This window comes from Aquarana catesbeiana, linkage group LG05 (genome assembly GCF_042186555.1).
Source record: "Aquarana catesbeiana isolate 2022-GZ linkage group LG05, ASM4218655v1, whole genome shotgun sequence".
Classification (NCBI taxonomy): Eukaryota; Metazoa; Chordata; class Amphibia; order Anura; family Ranidae; genus Aquarana; species Aquarana catesbeiana.
Window position 1 is genome coordinate 46,766,037 of NC_133328.1, and position 21,858 is coordinate 46,787,894.

The 21,858-nt window shown below is 42.7% G+C and overlaps 1 protein-coding gene across 1 annotated transcript in view; it reads right to left on the minus strand.

The window, feature by feature from the left end:
• LOC141144225 (ATP-dependent translocase ABCB1-like) overlaps window positions 1–21,858 on the minus strand; it is a 134,145-nt gene that overhangs the window by 49,362 nt on the left and 62,925 nt on the right. Inside the window, 5 exon segments of the mRNA XM_073629683.1 lie at window positions 1,115–1,240; window positions 11,067–11,177; window positions 15,043–15,156; window positions 16,960–17,131; window positions 20,113–20,237. Of these exon segments, the coding sequence (XP_073485784.1) occupies window positions 1,115–1,240; window positions 11,067–11,177; window positions 15,043–15,156; window positions 16,960–17,131; window positions 20,113–20,237 (648 nt within the window).

Consider the following 21,858-nt stretch of genomic DNA (forward strand, 5'->3'; position numbering starts at 1 on the left):
TCCAGTTTTAGTAAATGACCCCCAGTGTGTCTCTACTGTCACTGCTGAGAGAAAGCAAACATCTGATCTCAAACCTGGTGGATTCCATATCCTCAATGCCAGGAGACATTAAGAATGATTTCTATACTGCACTGCACTGGTGTAACCATTACAGATCACAAACTGCTAGAACCAGGAAACTTAGATATATTGTCTTTAGGGATTACTGAGCCTGAGCTTGTCATAGACTTCATGATATACTGAGGACCACTTGGGGAAACAATGATAAAACAAATTCACCCTTCCACTACCACTTTTTCCTTCATCCCATCCCATCAACAATCAGGTCCTTCTGCTCCCCTCCACTCTTTGCCCCAACCCTTCCTAACCTGAATATTCATTACAGTAATAGACTCATTACTGTGATAGACTCACCTGGGACAGAGGCTTTTGGAGGGGACTGAATGCTAGCCTCTTACCTACCGACCATGGGCCCTGGCATTTGAGGGAGCTACAAGCATTTAGGAAGATATTCTGTTTTGTAATGCAAAAGGCCATGATGGTCTCTGCCAGTGCGGGACTCATAGCAGATGTATGTGAAAGGAATGCTGATTAAAAAAAACTGGAAAGCCCTGGGTCTCCTGTTGTCTTCTAGACTGGAGGGTCTTTCACCCATTGTTAATTGTGCTCATTAACACACCTTTGTCTCCCAGCAAACTATTGGGGGATGTGTTTTTTTACTTATGTGTATTGTAAGTTGTGAGTTAGGAGATGGCAAGGCTGACCTGAAAGGTCATATCTCTGAGTCACCTAGTCTGGGTAAATGATTAGTTAATTAGCTCATGTTAATTAGGTTTCTGGTTACGGTTTGTATTGTCATCCTGATAATATCTAATATCCTTATTCAGACTGGAGGAAGCGGTATATGACAAAAGCACTCGAGCGGAGTGTGGGACGTTTCGTTACGTAGCCATTTAAATGGTGGCAGGGGGTTATTGAGCTTTCAGAAATTAAATCTTTTTTATACTACACTTTTTTCCTTTCATGTGACTTTTGGTAATACTAAGAAATGTATTTGCAATATTTTGTAGCACATTTTGTTCTGCATGAGAAAATAAGTAAATTGTGTTCTTACCACGCCTTCCTCCGGATCGTAAAACCTCTGGATGAGCTGGACTGTCGTGCTCTTTCCACAACCACTACTGCCAACAAGTGCCACTGTTTTACCACTGGGGACTGTGAGGTTCAACCCTTTAAGAATCTTTAACAACAAAGATGACTAATTAGTCTGTATTTTAGGTAGAATAACAATATTCCCAACACACACGTTCCTGAAAATGGCTGTTAGTTATCAGTGAGTGCTGCAGCGACCATTGGCTGGAAACCGTAGACATTTGAAGCAGAACATGTCACCAGCACACAATGGATTCTCCAAACTGGTCTAAACCTTTATTCAGTGGTCACATCATACTTACAAAGGCAAAGTTTTGGGGCCACGCAGGGCTCCTTCTTGCCTGATGAAGGGACCCTGCATGTCTCAGAAGTGTTGCCTTTGTAAATATGATATGACCACTGAATAAAGCTTTGGACCAGTTTGGAGAATCCATTGTGTGCTGGTGACATGTTCTGCTTCAAATTTATTTAAAGTAGAACGCTAGCCATTTGCAAGGATCACATTTCCTGCTGATCACATGAATTTCAATAAGTTGCAAAGGGCACAATCTGCCAGGAAGCGCTGGAGGGAATGTATTATAGGACAGCTGAGCAAGAAATGTGCATTAAAGGACAATTAAATAATTTAAAAAAAGACATATTCAGTACATCTCTCTAATGTATGCACATTTGCCCATGTTTTGTGTGTCTATAAAAATGCTGCACACAGATAAATGCATGTTGTTCCATCCGGAAATCCATGGGTTGATTTACTAAAGGCATCAAATAGACTGTGCACTTTGTAAGTGCTGTTGCGCTCATTTTCCCCAGAGCAAGTGCAAGCAAAAATGCTTTTTTTTTTCTCTTGCACCTGTTTGAATTTTTTTTTGAAGCTTCACCACTTTAGATTTACTAAGAAAAATAAGTGCAACTACACTTGCAAAGTGTACAGTCTATTTGTCTTTAGTAAATTTACCCCTATGTGTTCCTAACTTTTTGTAATATTTCATATTCCCATCGCACATGTTCCTGGTATAAGCTCTCAAAATTTGGGTGCTGCAGCAACAACCTGCTGGATACTGGTTCAAGTCACAAAGTAGATATTTGCCAGCACACCAAGGATCAGCACAAAGTGGGTCCAAACGGGTGGTTTTATTGCATGATCACAACACAAGAAAGGTGCAACGTTTCGGAGTCACGCAGGACCCCTTCATCAGGCTTGTGAACTTTTTGTACACCACCTCTGCTGCATGGAGACCCCTAGCCACGTTTAGCCCTGTTCAGTCTCTCTGTGAACTACAGAATTCCACTCACCACCATCTTATGGAGATGAGGAGAGGGCATTGCCACCCTAGAACAGGAAATGTGTTACTGGCAGGATCACCAGGTGTAAATAAAAAAAAAGAAAGAAAATTAATGCAACCCTCCCATCTAAAGACTGGTAAGCTGCAAAAAATTAAAACATTTCTTATTATTATTATTATTAATTTTAGATTATAAGCACATACAAAAATACAATTCAACAAAACACCAGGCCCTGCATTTTAATGCCCAGCAGGGCTTGGTGCAGAAAACACCACAAGGGAAAAATAAAATAAACAATACAAATCTATAGTTAGCCATGCAGGGCCCAAAGTGTAATTTCACTGCACAGTTGACTAGCCTCAGGGCTCAAGACAAAGGTGCGACCAAAAGGGGCACAACAATGGCCAATATAAAAAAAAAAAAAAAAAAAAAAGAAGAGTTAACTAAAACCAAAATAAAGAAACATACCCACTTAAAGAGGAGCTCCAGGCTCCTTCAGAAAAAATTAAAAGTCAGCAGCTACAAATACTGTAGCTGCTGACTTTTAATATTAGGACACTTTCCTGTTCGCGAATCCAGCGATGTCTTCACCCCAGTCAATTTTTCAACGCCATTTCTTGTAAGGGAAACTGGCTTCACAGTACTGCGCTTTGTGAATGGCCCGGAGGCGGGGGAAGGAGGAGGGGGGCTGAACTTCTGGGTGACTTTGCCACAGCGAGATCTGCCAGAATTGACGGAGGGTACCTGTCAAAACCAGGTGCCTGCTCCCCCCCCCCCCCCGAAATGTGCCAAATGTGGCAGCGGAGGGGGGCACACAAGCAGAGCTTCCCCTTTTGGGTAGAGCTCCACTTTAACTAAGCTGCAATATATCACACTATTTGGTCTTGGGTTTAGATACACTTTAAGTAACTTATATAGCTTTAACACTAAAAAATGATTTACCATCCAGATTTTGTCTATTTATATCTGCTGTGCTTATATATTCTCATTTACAGATATACTTGGGAGCGCAGATTAAATAAAGTTATCTTTACAGTGTTTGCACAGTGTAACAAACAGTGAACGTTGTGACCTTTGAAACGCAGGTAGTTACACAACAACAATATTCTATGATTACCACAAGTCCCAAAGAGACTGTACAATGGGTACAGATGATAAAATAGATAATATACGCATTCTTCTGATCACTAAAGGTGCACTTTGCTCAAAATGACTATGAATAGGAAAGAAAACTTTACAACCAACCAAGAGATCATAAAAATAGTGTGAATAATCAAAAATACCTTTAATATTATTATTGCTACAGAAACAGAAATATTGTCTGGAAGATGGGCATGATTTAAATGTCCGCTAATGTCCGAAATATTGTATTCTGATATCTGTATTCAGTTAATACATGTAATGACAGTGGTCAGTATATAGAAAAAGGAGCCTGGGGCCACCTCAGATGTGCTTCTGGCAAGGGGAAAGTAGATTTTGGAGTAGATCTCGGTACCTCAAGGATTTAGACAAAGGTATATTTTAATAATAGAATTTAATGAATAAAAACAGTATGGTGAAAACCATATATACCAAAGTATTCGTACAATCAATAATTACAACCGTGTACAATGCTTGGATATTGTCGAGAAAATAGTAGGTGACCCCCAGTGTTGATGTGGGGTATCGAATATGATGCGTCCTGGCAGCTGTTCTCTACTAGTTTCGCAGCAGAAGCTGCTTATTTTTTCTATATAATATGAATGGTACCTACCCTTATCTAAAAAATATCTTAATCAAGGCATAAACTCTTCAAGTGGTCAGTATACTGTGTTTCCCCGAAAATAATACCGGATCTTATATTCATTTTGGCCTACAAAAAAGACCCTAGGGCTTATTTTCGGGGGATGTCTTATTAGTATCAGTATTTTGACATAATTTTAATCCCTCAAAAAACATCTTGGTTAAAGTACTTTTAAGATTATGTAGTCCAAATTGTGGGAGGATTGTGCTGGGGTAGGGTGCAGTGTGTCTCCCTTTGTGGCTGTTTTATGAGAAGCACCTTTTTACAGCAGCCCTCGGCGATCATGTAACCTGCCTGAGCTTTTCTTCTCCACTCCGAGATTCCCGCTGACATCAGCCCACTCCGAGCACTGCAGAGGGAGGGGCTGCAGACGTCAGCTGGGAGAAGAGGAGAAGACCTCCGGAAGACCACCTCCTGTGGATGGGGTATTTTGCATGATCGTTGCAGGGGGGACGGACACTGCACCTTATGCCAGTGTGGACGTTTTACAAAGCGGATACATTTTTTAAAAAATTAACTTTACTAGGGCTTATTTTCGGGGCAGGGCTTATATTGCAGCCCTCCCCGATAGTCACGCTAGATTTTATTTTCGGGTAGGGCTTATATTCGGGGAAAAACGTTATGGCTGAATTCCATTATCACATCAGCGCTTGGAATTATTTATGAATTTGGGACTTTTTATTTATTTATTCGTTCACATAGATTTATATATATTGTATTTGAGCACACTGCACGTTGCTTTTTTTTTTAATGCATGTTGCACTTTATTCTTGTACATTTAGTATTGAATTTTGCAAATTGCTGTAATATTTGCTGGAATTGATTATGTATATTTATTTGTACATTATTGCATTTGAAGTTCATTTATGATCTGGTGAATTTATTTATTTAATTATATTTAGGATGAATTGCTGATTTGTACAATATCTATTTAGGAGACAGCGCTCATAATTTAGATTTATTCCTGTGTGTATTATGTATTCCGATATTGGTTGATGCAGTTTTCTGCTGGTGGGCAGGTGGTGAAGTTATTTATTTCAGTGTTCGGTATATGCATGACTTTTTTGGTGAGCCAATTTGTCCAGCAAAAGTGAAATGGGGATGGGATTGTTTGGCATAAACTAGAACACCAGGGGGCTTGCAACAGTCAGATTTTATTCATATAGTTAAAGCGAACTATACCCATCAATTTACACCGATTTTTTTTTTTTTAAAGCAAATACATTCAAGGCATGCCATGAACTGTCACAGTTGCTTTTGTTCTCAACCAACCTGTCAAGCCATCTAATGGCTGGTGTCAAACTAAACTAAACTATTCGAACACAGTGTTGGGTACATGCTGCAGGAGGATGCGCACCCCCTCCTCTTCTTCTTCCTCTATGGCCTCTTCCTCTGCAGATTTGTCGTCTGAACCAGCGGTGCTCAGTAGGCGTTCAAGGGGCTATGCAAGCACTTAGGCAAAAAGATGCCATGCGGTGCTTGAGTTGGTCTGCTTAGAGGACAGGAGCCACACTGGGGCAGAGATTCTGTCAGCTCTGCAGGGGCAGGCTCAGAAGTGGTTGACACCATGCCAGCTTCAGCCAGGAATGGTTGTATGCGACAATGGCATCAACCTCTCCACCCTCCGACAGGGACACTTGACCCATGTTCCCTGTTTGGCTCACGTCCTGAATTTGGTGGTGTAGCAGTTCTTGAGCAGGTACCCGGGCTTACGGGATCTCCTGAGGCAGGCCAGGAAAGTCTGTGGTAATATAATGCCAGTGCTCGGCTGGCTGACCTTCAAAGGGAATGCAACCTGCCCAAGAACCGCCTCATTTGTGACATGCCCACCAGGTGGAACTCAACATTGGCAATGCTGCATTGGCTGCACATGCAGCAGAGGGCCATCAATGAGTACCTGTGCGAGTATGCACCAGGACAGGGTCAGGTGAGCTTGGCTTTTTTTTGCCACACTAATGGCTACTGATCAAGGATGCATGCATTGTCCTGTCACCATTTGAGGAGGCCACAAGGATGGTGAGCAGTGACAGTGCATGCATCAGTGATACTGTCCCTCTTGTCTTCCTGTTGGAGCACATGCTTCGTGGAATAATGGACAGGGCACTTGAGGGAGAACAGCGGGAGGAAGAGGAGGACTTCCTTACCTCTCAAGGCCCCCTTTATCCAGATAGTATTCCTGTGGGTCCTCCGATCACACAGGAAGAAGAAGAGGAGGAGGATTGTGTCAGCATGGAGTTGGAGGATAACATTCAGCATCAGCAGCAGTCTTCAAGGGATCGTTTTCAGTCCCCAGAAACCCATGGAGTTGTACGTGGCTGGGAGGAGGTGGTTGCGGATCATGTGATCCTTAGTGACCCAGAGGACTCAGGATCGAATGCCTCTGCAAACTTACGCTGCATGGCCTCCTTGATCCTGCAAGGCCTGCGAAAGGACCCTAGGATTAGTGATATCAAGGAGAGGGATCATTACTGGCTGGCAACCCTTCTTGATCCACGTTACAAGGGTAAGGTTGCAGAACTTATCAAACGTTTCCAGAGCCTGGGAGATTACAATTTCCTGGTGCTGGACAACGTGTTTCTGAGGCTTTGTTCAGTCACAGAAACAGCGTGGAGAAGGTTGCCGGCTGACCGATGCCTTCAGACAATTCTTCAGTCCTCAGCGCTAAGGTCTGATCGGTTCGAGCAACCATCGCCAGCGTCTGAATTACATGGTGCAGGAATATCTAGGGGCAAGATCAGACTTGGAGACCTTGCCAACAGAACATCCACTGGGTTACTGGGTCTTGAGGATGGACCACTGGCCAGAGCTTGCTCAATATGCAATTGAGCTACTGGCCTGTCCTGCATCCAGCGTTCTTTCTGAACGCACATTCAGTACTGCTGGAGGCTTTGTAACCGATCACAGAGTGCACCTGTCCACAGACTCTGTTGATCGGCTCACATTCATAAAAATGAATCAGTCTTGGATCACCAGCTACCCATCACCTGATGCTGATGTAACCAATTGATTTTTCTATGGATGTGGGATCCCTTGAAGACTGCCTCTGCTGGGTGACTATCCTATTCCTCCTCAATCTTCATGATGATAGCTTCTAAGAATATTTTTGGTTCAGGGCACCACCACCACTGCCTAAGGCCCAATTTTTACTGCCCCTGTTTAACAGGGGCGTGTAATTACAATTTTTGATCCAATATTTCACAGCAGGGCTCGTTCCTGCACTCAACAAGAGTATCTGTGAGGGGTTGCAGTGTTGTGGCACCACTACCACTGCCTAAAACCCAATTTTTCTGCCCCTGCTAAACAGGGGCGTGTAATTACAATTTTTTGATCTAATATTTCACAGCAGGGCTCATTCTTGCTCTCAACAAGAGAATCTGTGAGGGGTTTCAGTGTTGTGGCACCACCACCACTGCCTAAGACCCAATTTCTCTCTCTTTGTTTAACAGGGGCGTGTAATTACAATTTTTGATCTAAGATTTCACAGCAGGGCCCATTCCTGCACCCATCAAGACTAACTGTGGGGGCTTTCAGTGTTGTGGCACCCCCACCACCAAAGGCTCAATTTTTCTGCTCCTATTTAACAGGGGCAGGTAATTACGATTCTTGATATAATATTTCATAGCAGGGCCTGTTCCAGCGCCCACCAAGAGTAACTGTGAGGGCTTACAGTGTTCTGGTACCACCAACACCTAAGGCCCGAATTTTCCGTAGAGTATATAGGGCAAGTCATATAGTATATACAGGCGGTCCCCTACTTTCAAACATCTGACTTACAAATGACTCCTACTTACAAACGGAGGGAGACAACAGGAAGTGAGAGGAAATCTACCCCTAGGAAAGGAAATTCTCTCCTGTTATGCCCCGTACACACGGTCGGACTTTGTTCGGACATTCCGACAACAAAATCCTAGGATTTTTTCTGACGGATGTTGGCTCAAACTTGTCTTGCATACACACGGTCACACAAAGTTGTCGGAAAATCCGATCGCTCTAAACGCGGTGACGTAAAATACGTACGTCAGGACTATAAACGGGGCAGTGGCCAATAGCTTTCATCTCTTTATTTATTCTGAGAATGCGTGGCACTTTGTCCGTCGGATTTGTGTACACACGATCGGAATTTCCGACAACGGATTTTGTTGTCGGAAAATTTTATATCCTGCTCTCAAACTTTGTGTGTCGGAAAATCCGATGGAAAATGTGTGATGGAGCCTACACACGGTCGGAATTTCCAACAACAAGGTCCTATCACACATTTTCCGTCGGAAAATCCGACCGTGCGTACGGGGCATAAGAGTTAATATGGGAAAAAGGTGTCTCTACTGATGCTTTATCACCAATCCTTGTTTCCCTAATAACCCAAAATTTTCAAAATCCAATTGTCATTGGGACAGAAAGTGAGGTGAAATCTACTGAACAGGGGCACAGACAACAAAGCAATTGTTACAGGGGTGATAACCCTTCCCTACGTTAAAAAATGTACCTGTTTCAAATTACAAACAAATTCTATTTAAGAACAAACCTACAGTCCCTATCTTGTTTGTAACCCGGGGACCGCCTGTATACTGCTGTTCAGCGTATATAGGGCCTAGGGGCCCCATGCCTTTTTTTTTTATTTGGGTTGAGGGTTCCCTTTAATATCCATACCAGACCCAAAGGGCCTGGTAATGAAGAGGGGGGGGAACCCATGCTGTTTTTCTCAATGATTTTCATCTATATTGCCGGGACACGACTATACATTACAGCCGCAAGCAGTTTTAAATGACTTTTATTCCTTTAGAAATGTCATTTTGTTGCAGGGACTGTTCTAAACACGGGAAAAACACGCCACTTTACATGTATACTATAGTCACCCCCCAGACATTATATTTAAAGGAATATTTCACTTTTATGGTTTTACTTTAAGCATTATTAAAATCACTGCTCCCGAAAAACCGGACTTTTTTAAAAACTTTTTTTTGCATTGATACATGTCCCCTGGGGCAGGACCCGGGTCCCCAAACACTTTTTATGACAATAACTTGCATATTAGCCTTTAAAATCAGCACTTTTGATTTTTCACATTCGGGTCCCATAGACATTAACGGTGTTCGCATCTTTGCACAAACTTTTTTTCAGTTCGCATGTTCTGCTGCGAACCGAACCGGGGGGTGTTCGGCTCATCCCTAGTGGAGAATAATAAAAGTAGTGCCCAGATACAATTTTTGTGTTTCCCATATATAAAACGACTTTACACCTCCATAAAGAAAGTGGAAAATACTTCCATGGTGGCACTTACATTGATCAGTCAACACACTACTCTCTTGCCTTTTTTGGGCTACCTCACTGCAACCACAATTTCTTTAGAAATTGCAGTGCTGCTTGCTTCTACATTTGGAAGTTCTGGGCCTCAATACCACCTTGTCCTCGTGTAAAACAAGAAAAGGTTCTTTATAATCACTTGAGCTTATCGGTCAGCATGTAGGCAGGTGCAGTCTCCACTGCAGGTGGCGCTCGTCCACAGCGGCAATGCAGATGGAGGAAGAAGTCGAGAGAAATTTAGTTCCTATGGTTTCCCCAGTCACAGGGAGGAAGCTATTGGATAATGGCACCTCTTGTAACTTTGGCAGCCTTCTTGGGTCAGGCAGAGTCTGTTTAAGACTCCTCCCTTCCAACACAAATTTATCTCATGTGTCAGGAAAACTTCTCAGAAGTGACTCATGCAGATAACGAATAAAGGACCAGAGAGAAACGACATTTAGAGCTTTGGATAAAGATAAGTAAACGCTACAGATATGAGTGCTTTGCTTCATGACTAAGGTTTACAACCACTTTAACCATTACACACTGCTCTCAATGCAGAGCCAAGCAACTAAAAGTCACATTCTAGGCTAGCCCCTCAGTGTCAAGTCCAGCAGGATCCAGGTTCAGCACTTGAAAAGGAAAAGCCAATTCTCAGCCTGAATTTTTAGCTGCATAAAGAGATTAGCAGCATGTAGTAGGTATCTTAAAGTGCTTGTAAACCTCTGACATGAAATACGAACAAAGCATATCCTTCTATATTGTGTCTCAATCCAGAGCACAAACTGCAATGTGCTTGATCTCTGCAATCGGGTTATCACATTTTGTAAGAAGCCATCTGTTCACATTTGAGGAGCACCTGTCAGCACTGGAGCACTTTGAAAGTGATATTGATTGTGAAGAACCGAGCACTTTATCACAGCGATTTTTATGATGGACTTTCTCAGTTTATTGATTATGATTCATTTATATGAGTTTTTATGATATATATATTGCATGTTTGCACCTAACACACCAGCACCAGCACTATATTTTGTATGATATTATATTGTGTTAGGTTGATTCATATATTATCCACGTTTTAAAGGAACAGCACACCTATTTTGTATCTGTAGTATATCAATCCAGTATCCCATGGTTTTAGGTTGGAGCAGTTCACGGCAGGGCTGGGACAAGGGGTGGGTAGAAGGGACAGCTGCCCTGGGTGCAGCGTGTATTGTAGGGATGGAGGTGCAGCAAGTTCCTTCTACAATAAGCGTTACAGGAGTAGTGAAAGCGGCATCACTACTTCTGTCAGCCCAGCGCCGAAAGTGGCAAGGAGAGGAGGAGTGAGCCAGGAGGAGGTGCGAGCTGTGCTCTCTGTCTCTCCCTCCTCCTCATAAGCTCAAACATAATGAAGGGGGGGTGCAATTTGCCATCTTTGCCCTGGGCACTGGATGATCTTGTCCCAGGACTGGTTCACGGTGCGAAATATATATATTTTTCATTATCATTTCATCAGTGACTGTTCTTTAGATATCCTACAAAAGGATACAGTAATTCTAACAAGAAGAGCTATTTCACCAACCTGTATATCCGGCCTTGATGGATAGGTAAACTTCACATTTGTGAATTGAACGTCTCCCGTAATCTTATCCGGCTTAAATCCTGCTGGAGAGAAGCTGTCTATTTTTGGTACCTGCAGGAAATAATTTAAATCAGCCTTCATATCAAAAAGGCATTCGCAAGGCAAGCTTTTTTTTTTTTAATAGAAAATGTCTTTATAGTAATAAAACTAAACTTTAGATTTAAAGCAGAACTACAGCCAAAAACAACAAGATAAATTATTTTTATTTATTACAGGTACTTATTTAGCACCGTCAATTTACACAGCGCTTCAAATATCAGTTCCTGTCCTCAAGGAGCTTACAATCTAAGGTCACCAACTCACATTCATACATAGTAGGGCCAATTTAAACAAAAGCCAATTACCTACTAGCATGTCTTTGGAATGTAGGAGGAAATGTAGGAGGGGACCCACGCAGGCACAGGGAGGACATGCAAACTCCAGGCAGGTAGAGCCATGGTTGGGATTAAACCAACAACCCCAATTCTGCTTGACAGAAGTACTAACCATTTAGCCACTGTGCTGTACAAACCAATTGAAAGATACAATAACGCCTTTTGCTGCAATATTCAACTTCAATTCAGAGATTACCCCTGCAGTACTTGTTTATGCCTCTAGATGTGCTCAGTCTGCTGGCCAGCATCATTCAACCCACTTCCTCTGAGCCCAGGTTGTCTCTGACCCACCCCAGCTTGTGACAGGACAATGAAAGTAGAAGCAGAACAGTGATGAATTCATCTCCCTGCCACTCTGCTTTCTCTTCTTGTGTGTCTTGATAGTATGAGGTGGATTTACTAAAACTGGAGAGTGAAAAATCCGGTGCAGCTGTGCATGATAGCCAATAAGCTTCTAACTTCAGCTTGTTCACTTAAGCTTTGACAAAGAGCTGCAGCAGATTTTGTACTCTCATTGTACTGCTAGATTTTGGCTCCTTGTACTGCTATTTCCTCTCCTATTCTGAGCTCTGCTGTACAGCAGTGTGAATTTAATCAATGAAAACATTTTAGTTAAAACTCTCATCAGCGGCATATTTATAGTGATGAAAACAAAATGAAAAGTACACCACATTTTTGTCTGTTGACGAAAACTATGACGAAAATCAATTCCGTTTTTGTCAACGAACGAAAACTAAATTAAAATGTGAGAGAGGGAAGTTTACCCATGTGAACTTCTGGTTTCGTTGGAGCTCTGCCTGTGTAGAGCCTGTGAGTGCTTCCACTCCCAGCAAAGAAGGTAGCGAGTAGTGACCGCAGCGTGCTTAGCAATTAGCACTGTGCATTACAGGTCTCCTCAGAGCACTCAGTGTTGTACATTGCAGACCTCACCTCAGACCACCTTCCAGAGCATTGTGTGCATTACAGGCCTCTCAGATCACTATTTGCATTGCAGGCCTCCTCAGACAGTCCACAGCACTGTGTGCATTACAGACCTCCTCAGACCACCATCCAGAGCACTGTGTGCATTATAGGCTTCTCAGACCACCATCCAGAGCACTGTGGGCATTACAGACCACCTCAGATCACCATCCAGAGCACTGTGTGCATTACAGGCCTCTCAGACCACCATCCAGAGCACTGTTTCCATCACAGGCCTCCTCAGACCGTGCAGAGCACTGTGTAAATTACAGGCCTCCTCAGACCACGCCCAGAGCACTGTGTGCATTACAGGTGTCTCACATAGCTCCCAACTGTCCCTGATTTTGAGGGGCTGTCCCTGATTTGAAGCAATGTCCCCCTGTTCCTCTCTCCTCCTCATTTGTCCCTCATTTTGGTCTGATCTATAAAGTTGTATATAAAATGCACTTTTTGTCTTTCAAAAAGTGTTTCCCAGTGCTAAACCTTTCATCCAATTTCTAAATTGTTGCAGTTGTAAATTTTAAAAGCCAATATAAAGGAATGGTAGTGGTAACAAAAGCCCTTTCCCTGGGATTTAATTAACCATTTAATTAACTATTTTTTTGGTGATTCTTCTTTAAGGGGGTGTGGCAGGGGGCGTGTCCTATGCCTACATACCTTTGTTAGTAGGTGCCCCTCATTCCCATCTCAAAATGTTGGGGGGTATGCTCTCAGATCACGTCCAGAGCACTGTGTGCATTACAGGCCTCTCAGACCACCGTCCAGAGCACTGTGTGCATTACAGACCTCCTCAGACTGTCCAGAGCACTGTGTGCATTGCAGACCTCCTCAAACTGTCCAGAGCACTGTGTGCATTACAGACCTCCTCAGATTGTCCAGAGCACTGTGTGCATTACAGGCCTCCTCAGACTGTCCAGAGCACTGTGTGCATTACAGGCCTCCTCAGACTGTCCAGAGCACTGTGTGCATTACAGGCCTCCTCAGACTGACCAGAGGTCTGTTTTCAATTACAGGCCTCCTCAGAGCATGGTTCAGAGCACTGTCCATTACAGGCCTCTCAAATGACCATCCAGAGCACTGTGCATTACAGGCCTCCTCATACCACTGTCCAGAGCACTGTCAATTACAGGCCTCTCAGATGACCATCCAGCGATGTCGGCACCCCAGCTAATCTTTCCATTGGCTGTTGGGTGCTGCCACCACCATCACAGCCGGGACCCTACTGCGCAAAGCGTGCTGCTCTTTCTCACTGGCCCGGCAGCAGGGGAAGGAGGAGGAGGGGGCCAAACTTGTGACGTACCTCGCTGCGACGAGGTCCGACGGAAGTGGGGACAGGGTACTCGTCAAAAACAGGTACACGCTCCCACTCCCCCACCGAAAGGTGACAAATGTGGCTCCAGGAGGAGGGCACGGAGGAATCAGATAAGCAGAAGTTCCACTTTGGAACTGTGCTTTAACCTGCTATCAAAGTCTTTATTTTTAGCAATGTGACTGTTACCTTTGATTCTGACCCATGTTTGTTAAAGTCCAATGACATTTTAAAACTTTTACTTCTGCAATCTTACTGGCTACAATAGGCAACAACTGACAACACATGCTGAGGTCTCATTCACACAATGCATGGGGTTAACGTGCAAGGTAACTTCATCACAATGTGAATAGGCCCTAAGGCAGGGGTCAGCAGCCAGTAGATCACGACCTATCAGTAGATCACGACCTACCAGTAGATCACAAACAGGTGACTGGTAGATCACGGTCTGGGCTTGCTGACCCGCCATTCCAGAGCATCTAACAGAGTGCAATGCAGAGATACTACTTGTAAAGTTGGAGCTGTAGTACGGATTAAGAACTGCATAAGCCGATGCCTCCTCTGTAGTGCTGATTCCTGTCCCATGCGGAGTGACACCAACTGCACTCCATCTCTTATCCCAGCTAGCGGTCTCCAGAATGGTGCCAGCAGCAGGAAAGAAGAGATCTTCAGGTCAGTGTGAGGCAATACACTGGGCATAATAGTATAGGGCTGCTTTCACACTGATGCACTGCTGTTTACCCACACCGTGGGTGCAGCACAGTGCATCTGCAACTTTCCTGGGTTTGCTGCACTTAGCTATAGACTTCTACTATATCCTGCATGCAGGAGTTTTGATGCACTTTCAGAAAGTGCACCACACCTGCAGGATATAATAGAAGTCTATGGCTAACCTAGGAAAGTTGTGTGAGTGTGAAAGTAGCCTTATAGGGGGCTCAGAACAGTAAGGGTTCATTCACAAGTGCAGCAGGCACTACTGCTTCTCTAAAAGATGATCTGAGTGTGTCTGACAGGTGCTGAGGAGGTGATATGTTACCTCCTCACCACTTGATTTAAACCCAGAATTGCCATACAATGCACGAGATTGTTGCACGGTAGCATGACAATTAGAGGTTTAAATCAGGTGTGTGGAGGCAACACTGAGCCCGGTGATCTCTGACTTCTCCCATGTTGTTCAGGTAGATCTCCACCTCTTTAAGTTTGCCTACCCCTGTACTAAGGGATCGTGTTGATGGGCAAATGCAGTTTGCTTACAGGTTAAACAAATACTTACATTATCGATAATATTGAAAACTGCATATGCCGCTCCTCTAGCGTTGGAAAAGGCTTCAATATTAGGTGAAGTTTGGCCGACACTAAAAGCTCCAATGATGACTGCAAAGAATACCTAAGCAAAATAAAAATAAAATAGCTTGAAGTGCATGTAAAACCTAACACTGAATTTCTCCTATTGAAAGTGTTCTATTATTATTATTATTATAATACAGGATTTATATAGCGCCAACAGTTTGTGAAGCGCTTTACAATATAAATGGAGACAATACAGCAACAATACAATTCAATACAAGAGGGTTAGGAGGGCCCTGCTCCTGCGAGCTTACAATCTACTAGATTGTTCTATTCCATAAGTGCAAAGTACCTTGTGAGTTTGTCAGGCGGCACCACCTGAAGTCAAGACACAACTGCCAGTCAAGTGCTTGGCGCTGGGCTCACGTCATAGGAGAAAACTGGAAGCTGGGACCCGGAAGTGCTTCCGGTCAGGTCACCTCCGGGTCCCAGCTTCCGGTTTTCTCCCATGCACGAGTGGTACACACGCCAGCTCTGGACGTGAGCCCAGCAGCAAGCGGTTCCCTCATACAATCCCTGCAGACTATCCTCAGTGCCAGGCTAAGGCACCTACCAATGTAAGCTGACAACCTTCCTGTTTATGTAAGATTTTAAATAAACCAACAGTATTGCACTTTGTTTCTTCCATATGGGATAATTTGGTGGAGAGGAGGTCACATTACAGAGGGTTCATCTGGTAACCTAGGGTATCCAATCCAGGATTTCCCAAAAGTGCATTAGACTTTCTTTTTAAATTAAGAGGTCACATACATCTGGTGAGCAGCTTTCAATTCTGAGCACATTGGGTGGATTTCAACATATATGGTGAAGGAATTCCCTCTTGTTTTCGGTGTGGGTCCACTAATCAAGACACAATATTGGATATTTTGGACTTATAAAATATAATTTGATCAATGATTTTCCATCACTCTCATATTATATGTTTTTTCTTCATTGCACTTCATGCACATGCTCACTTTATTTTATGATTTATTGTTTGACATAAGGTAAATATTGCACTTTATGCACATGTTCACTTTACTCCATGGTATATGGTCATAAAAGGAACATAATATAATCACTTAGTGCCCCCATCACCCATTTTTTGTTTCATCTGCACAGTGACAAGGTCATTGTTTTGGGGGAGCTGCTTTGTACACAAGGTATCACTTTATAATATTGTTTGGTGCAAGGTTTTTTTACACATACAACAACTAACATACACATGTGGTATTGCTGCGATCATCAGGAGCAGGAGATTCGTTTTGGGTTGTTCTTTGGTGGTAGGTTATGGTATCAGCAAGAAATATACTGCTAAATTAAAAAACTATTTTTTTTTTTACTATTTTGGGCCAGTTTTCCTTAGATAATAAAAAAAATCAGGAGATATCTATTACCATTTACCACCAAATGAAAGCCCAATTTGTCATGAAAAAAACAAGGTATAATCCACCTGGATGCAGTAGTTGTGTTGATATGTACGATTTTACTAACACATGTCAAAATTGCAAAAAAAAAAATAGGCATTAAGATTTTTTTTTGCCCTTAGGCGCAAAGGGTAAAAGAGGGTGAGTCTTGATAGGGCACATGAAAATATCTACATATTAAGTCTGAAATGATTATAACTGTGTAAGCTTATGAAAGATATATATTGCACCTGCCTCTTTATTTAGTTATATTCATTCCTGAGCCGGACACTTCAGCTTCTGTCAGGGTTCAGGGGTCACCTGAAGTCTGACAGTCGCTGTCTTGTCAGCTGCCTGACCCTTCACACTATGTCCCATCCTCTGAAGGGGGGTCAAACAGTTGACAGGAAAGATAGTGACTGGTTCTCTTGTCACCGCACAAGAAAGTTATTACTTACTGTTAGCACGCTCCCAATGGAATAGTTTTCTTGTATGACTAGCGTGGTTCCATACCAGAATGCCAAAGAGTAAGCCGCGTATATCATTAAGAAAGCGAATCCTATAGACACATTGGCCGTAATTGCTTTCCTGATTCCTATCTTTTTGGCGTCTTCTAAATTTTTTCTATACCTGGAAGACACATTAAATTCCAGTTAAGCCAGGCTTTCACAATAGTTGCCTTGTACCTTTAGCCTGAACATACAAGTAATAATGTACTTCCCCTGTTACCTCTCATGGTTGGAAAAAAATCTCTATTTGTAAACCAAGATTCGCTATTAGGGAAAGACGTAGTGTTGTATTCAGAAATGTGATGTTGGTTGCAAAAATACACATCGGCCAATACATAGTGACTTCATGAATTGCCGTTTGCATTAAAGTATAACTAAAGGCAACATTTTTTTTTTTTAGTTTTGGATAGAGTGGAGAGGTATTAGAACACCTGTCAGTTTGTATTGCTGTCTGTGCCCTCATTATGGAGATTCACCTTCTCTATTTGTCCTGTTTACCATTAACATTGAAAGTAAAATAAAATCCCAACTTTTGGGTTTTGTTCCCAGAAAAGTAAAAGAGGGGAAATCCTCCAATGAGGATACTAGTTTTGATGATCCTAAGGAATTCCCTTAATTTGCAGGGATTTCCTCTCACTTTCTGTTTGGCTATGGGACAGGAAGTGAAGGGAAATCTCTGCACTGGACCTTGCTCTGTGCATTGATCCAAATCATTTGGTGGAGGGGGGATTATGGTGTGGGGTTGTTTTTCAGGGGTTGGGCATGGCCCCTTAGTTCCAGTGAAGGGAACACTTAAGGCGTCAGCATACCAAGACATGTTGGATAATTTCATGCTCCCAACTTTGTTGGAATGGTTTGGGGATGGCCCCTTCCTGTTCCAACATGACTGCACACCAGTGCACAAAGCAAGGTCCATAAAAAAATGGATGAGCAAGTTTGGGGTGGAGGAACTTGACTTTCCTGCACAGAGTCCTGACCTCAACCCGATAGAACACCCTTGGGATGAATATGTTAGAGTGAAGACTGCGAGCCAGGCCTTCGCTCTAACATATGCTATCTTCTTACTATGTGATTCGTATGTAATTAAAGCATATAATCATGCGATTAGGGCATGCTATGTTATTATGTACATGATATGACACTATGCGATTAGGCTATTATTTTATACCCACCACACACTCCCTGTTCATGTTGTCCAGTTCGGCCGTTTGCTTCACACAAAGTCCCAAACTATCTCCTTATGCCAATTGTCAATGGGGATGGAGGCACTTGACGTTTTATGTCTTGGCCTCATACAAAGTCCCACACCTCTTTTTTCCTTAATAATTCTCTATAACATCAGTGCCTGACCTCACAAATGCGCTTCTGGAAGAATGGTCAAACATTCCCATAGACACACTCCTAAACCTTGTGGACAGCCTTCCCAGAAGAGTTAAAGCTGTTATAGCTGTAAAGGGTGGGCCAACTCAATATTGAACCCTACGGACTAAGACATGGATCCCATTAAAGTTCATGTGCACGAAAAGGCAGGTGTTCCAATACTTTTGACAATATAGCGTATATTAATGGAAAAAAGTACCATAACAACAGTATTTTAAGGCACCAAGTCCTCAGATAATAGCAAGAAATACTACTTTAAACCCTTACTGCTGGTGGCTCCCAGCCCTTTAAGAGGTTTCAGATACAACCACTTTAAGTTGCTGGTGTTGTCAAGAGGTTTGTGGCAGCTAAAGATGTCACATAATGTTCCTAAGAGGGAACAGTTCATTTCATCCCCCTGCATCTTATTTCAGTCTGCAGAACTAATGCTACCTTCCAGGCTAACAAAGGTGGCAAAGCATGCATTCTCTTAAAGGTACACTTCAAGCAGGTACTAAAATTAAGATTTGTGGGTCTATTCACATAGACGTATAGTACACCCTGCAAATTCCAGGAGCATGAATCTGCAGATTCCTGAGTCTGGAATGACAGGTGTGTGCGAACAGCTGAGGCCGCTCAGCCTATACAATGCTATGACAGGCTGACGGCAGCCGCAGCTATCTGTGACTGTTCCCAACTGTTGGCACAGCCAGTGTTTACCTGCGGATAGGGACATATAATGGTATCTGGGTACAGTGGGGTTGATTTACTAAAACCGGAGAGCGCAAAATCTGGTGCAGCTCTGCATGGTAGCCAATCTGCTTCTAACTTCAGTACAATTAAGCTCTGACAAAAAAAAAATAACTAAAAGTGGATTGGTTTCTATGCAGAGCTGCACAAGATTTTTCACTCTCCAGTTAATTAAAACAACCAGCCACAATCCCCAAAAACATGATATATCTTCTAAAATCAGAGACCTTGGAGAATAAAATGATGGCAGTGGCAATTTTTTTATGTCACATAATATTAGCCCAACAGTTTATCAAGAACAAAATTTCAGTAAAAAAATACACTAAATCAATTTTAGGGCATATATGTGCAATATATTACAAAAAGTTTTGTAAAATATAAAAAAATGAGGTTGCATTGAGTAGACACCCAACAAGTCAAGCCTTAAAATTGAATGTGCCTATAAAACAAGGCAAACTTTAGTACTCTATATTTTCTATACATTATGCTTTTAAAAGTCCCTACACTTTAGAGGTAACCATGGACTTTGGGGCTAGAATTATTGGTCTCACTCTGGCATGAGCAGTGATATGTAACATATGTAACAAAGCTTTTGTATTTAGGGACCCCCCACGTGTGTGTTTACATTTGTGTGTTTATGTACGTGTATGTGGGGGTGGGGCTTAATAATTTGCGGGGGGGGGGGGAGTTAGCTCTGCTTGGGTGTAATTTTCGTTTTTATCACTTTTTTGTTTACTAAACTTTATTTTTTATCACATAGAGAACCAAAAGTTCCCTATGTGATACTATGTTGTTACAGGTTCTCTTTAATGAGAAATCAGCTGTCTATTAGACTCCTGATGTCTCAGTTGCCTTTCATTAGCTTCTTCTCTGTTCAAATATGAATGATGTAAACAAAAGAACAATTTCCATGACATTTACTTACTTTTTCACATATTTGCATGCATTAGACTTTTTTATTATCAAGTATATAGCCAGACAAAGGAGACAAACCTTTCTGTTTCTTTCGCCTGTCCACCAAAGGCTATGACAGTCCGAATGGCAGCCAGAACCTCCTCTGCCACCGATCCAGCTTTGGCATACGCCGTCAGCTCCTTGTTAGTGAATGCTGACAAAATCTGTAAAGGAGCAGAAAATAGGGCTAGCTGAGTCAAAGGGGTTGATTTACTAAAGGTAAATAGACTGTGCACATGGCAAAGTGCAGTTACTCCAGAGCTTAGTAAATGAGCAAAAGCTCTGCTGACTTCCATCATCCAATCATGTGCAAGCAAAAATGCTATTTTTTTATTTTATTTTTCTTGCACGTGATTGGGCATTCTTTGCAAAGTGAAACTTTACCTCATTTACTAAGCTCTAGCTCAACTGCACTTGCAGACCTACCCATTCACAGTCTTTTACAAATTAGCTTTAGTACTACTTTAGCAAGCAATTCCATCTCATGTCATGTTATTTACAAATGTGTCAGTGATTACAGTGCATCCGGAAAGTATTCACAGCGCTTCACTTTTTCCACATGTTGTTATGTTACAGCCTTATTCCAAAATGGATTAAATTCATTATTTTCCTCAAAATTCTTCAAACAATACCCCATAATGACAACGTGAAAGAAATTTGTTTGAAATCTTTGCAAATTTACTAAAAAAAAAAAAAAAAAATCCCATGACCAGAAGTACTTAATACTTTGTTGAAGCACCTTTGGCACCAATTACAGCCTCAAGACTTTTTCAGTATGATGCTACAAGCTTGGCACACCTATTTTTGGTCAGTTTCTCCCATTCTTCATTGCAGGACCCCTCAAGCTCCATCAGGTTGGATGTGGTGCGTAGGTGCACAGCCATTTTCAGATCTTTCCAGAGATGTTTAATCGGGTTCAAGTCTGGGCTCTGGCTGGGCCACTCAAGGACATTTACAGAGTCGTCTCGTAGCCACTCCTTTGTTATCTTGGCTGTGCTTAGGGTTGTTGTCCTGTTGGAAGATGAACCTTCGCCCCAGTCTGAGGTCCAGAGCGCTCAGGAGCAGATTTTCATCAAGGATGTCTCTGTACATTACTGCATTCATCTTTCCCTCAATCATGACTAGTTCTAGTTCCTGCCATTGAAAAACATCCCCACAGCATGATGCTGCCACCACCATGCTTCACTGTAGGGATGGTATTGACCAGGTGATGAGCGTTGCCTGGTTTCCTCCAGACATGACTCTTGCCATTCAGGCCAAAGAGTTCAATCTTTGTTTCATCAGACCAGGGAATTTTGTTTCTCATGGTCTGAGAGTCCTTCAGGTGCCTTTTGGCAAACTCCAGACAGGCTGTCATGTGCCTATTACTGAGGAATGGCTCCCGCCAGGCCACTCTACTATACAGGCCTTATTGGTGGAGTGCTGCAGAGATGGTTGTTCGTAGGTTCTCCTCACTCCACAGAGAAATGATGGAGCTCTGTCAGAGTGACCATCAGGTTCTTGGTCACCTCCCTGACTAAGGCCCTTATCCCGATCGCTTGATTTGCCTGGGCGGCCCACTCTAGGAAGAGTCCTTGTGGTTCCAAACTTCTTCCATTTACAGATGATGGAGGCCACTGTGCTCATTGGGACCTTCAATGCTGCTAAAAAATTTCTGTACCCTTCCCCAGATCTGTGCCTTGATACAATCCTGTCTCAGAGGTCTACAGACAATTCCTTGGACTGCATGGCTTGGTTTGTGCTCTGACATGCACTGTTAACTGTGGGACCTTATATAAACAGGTG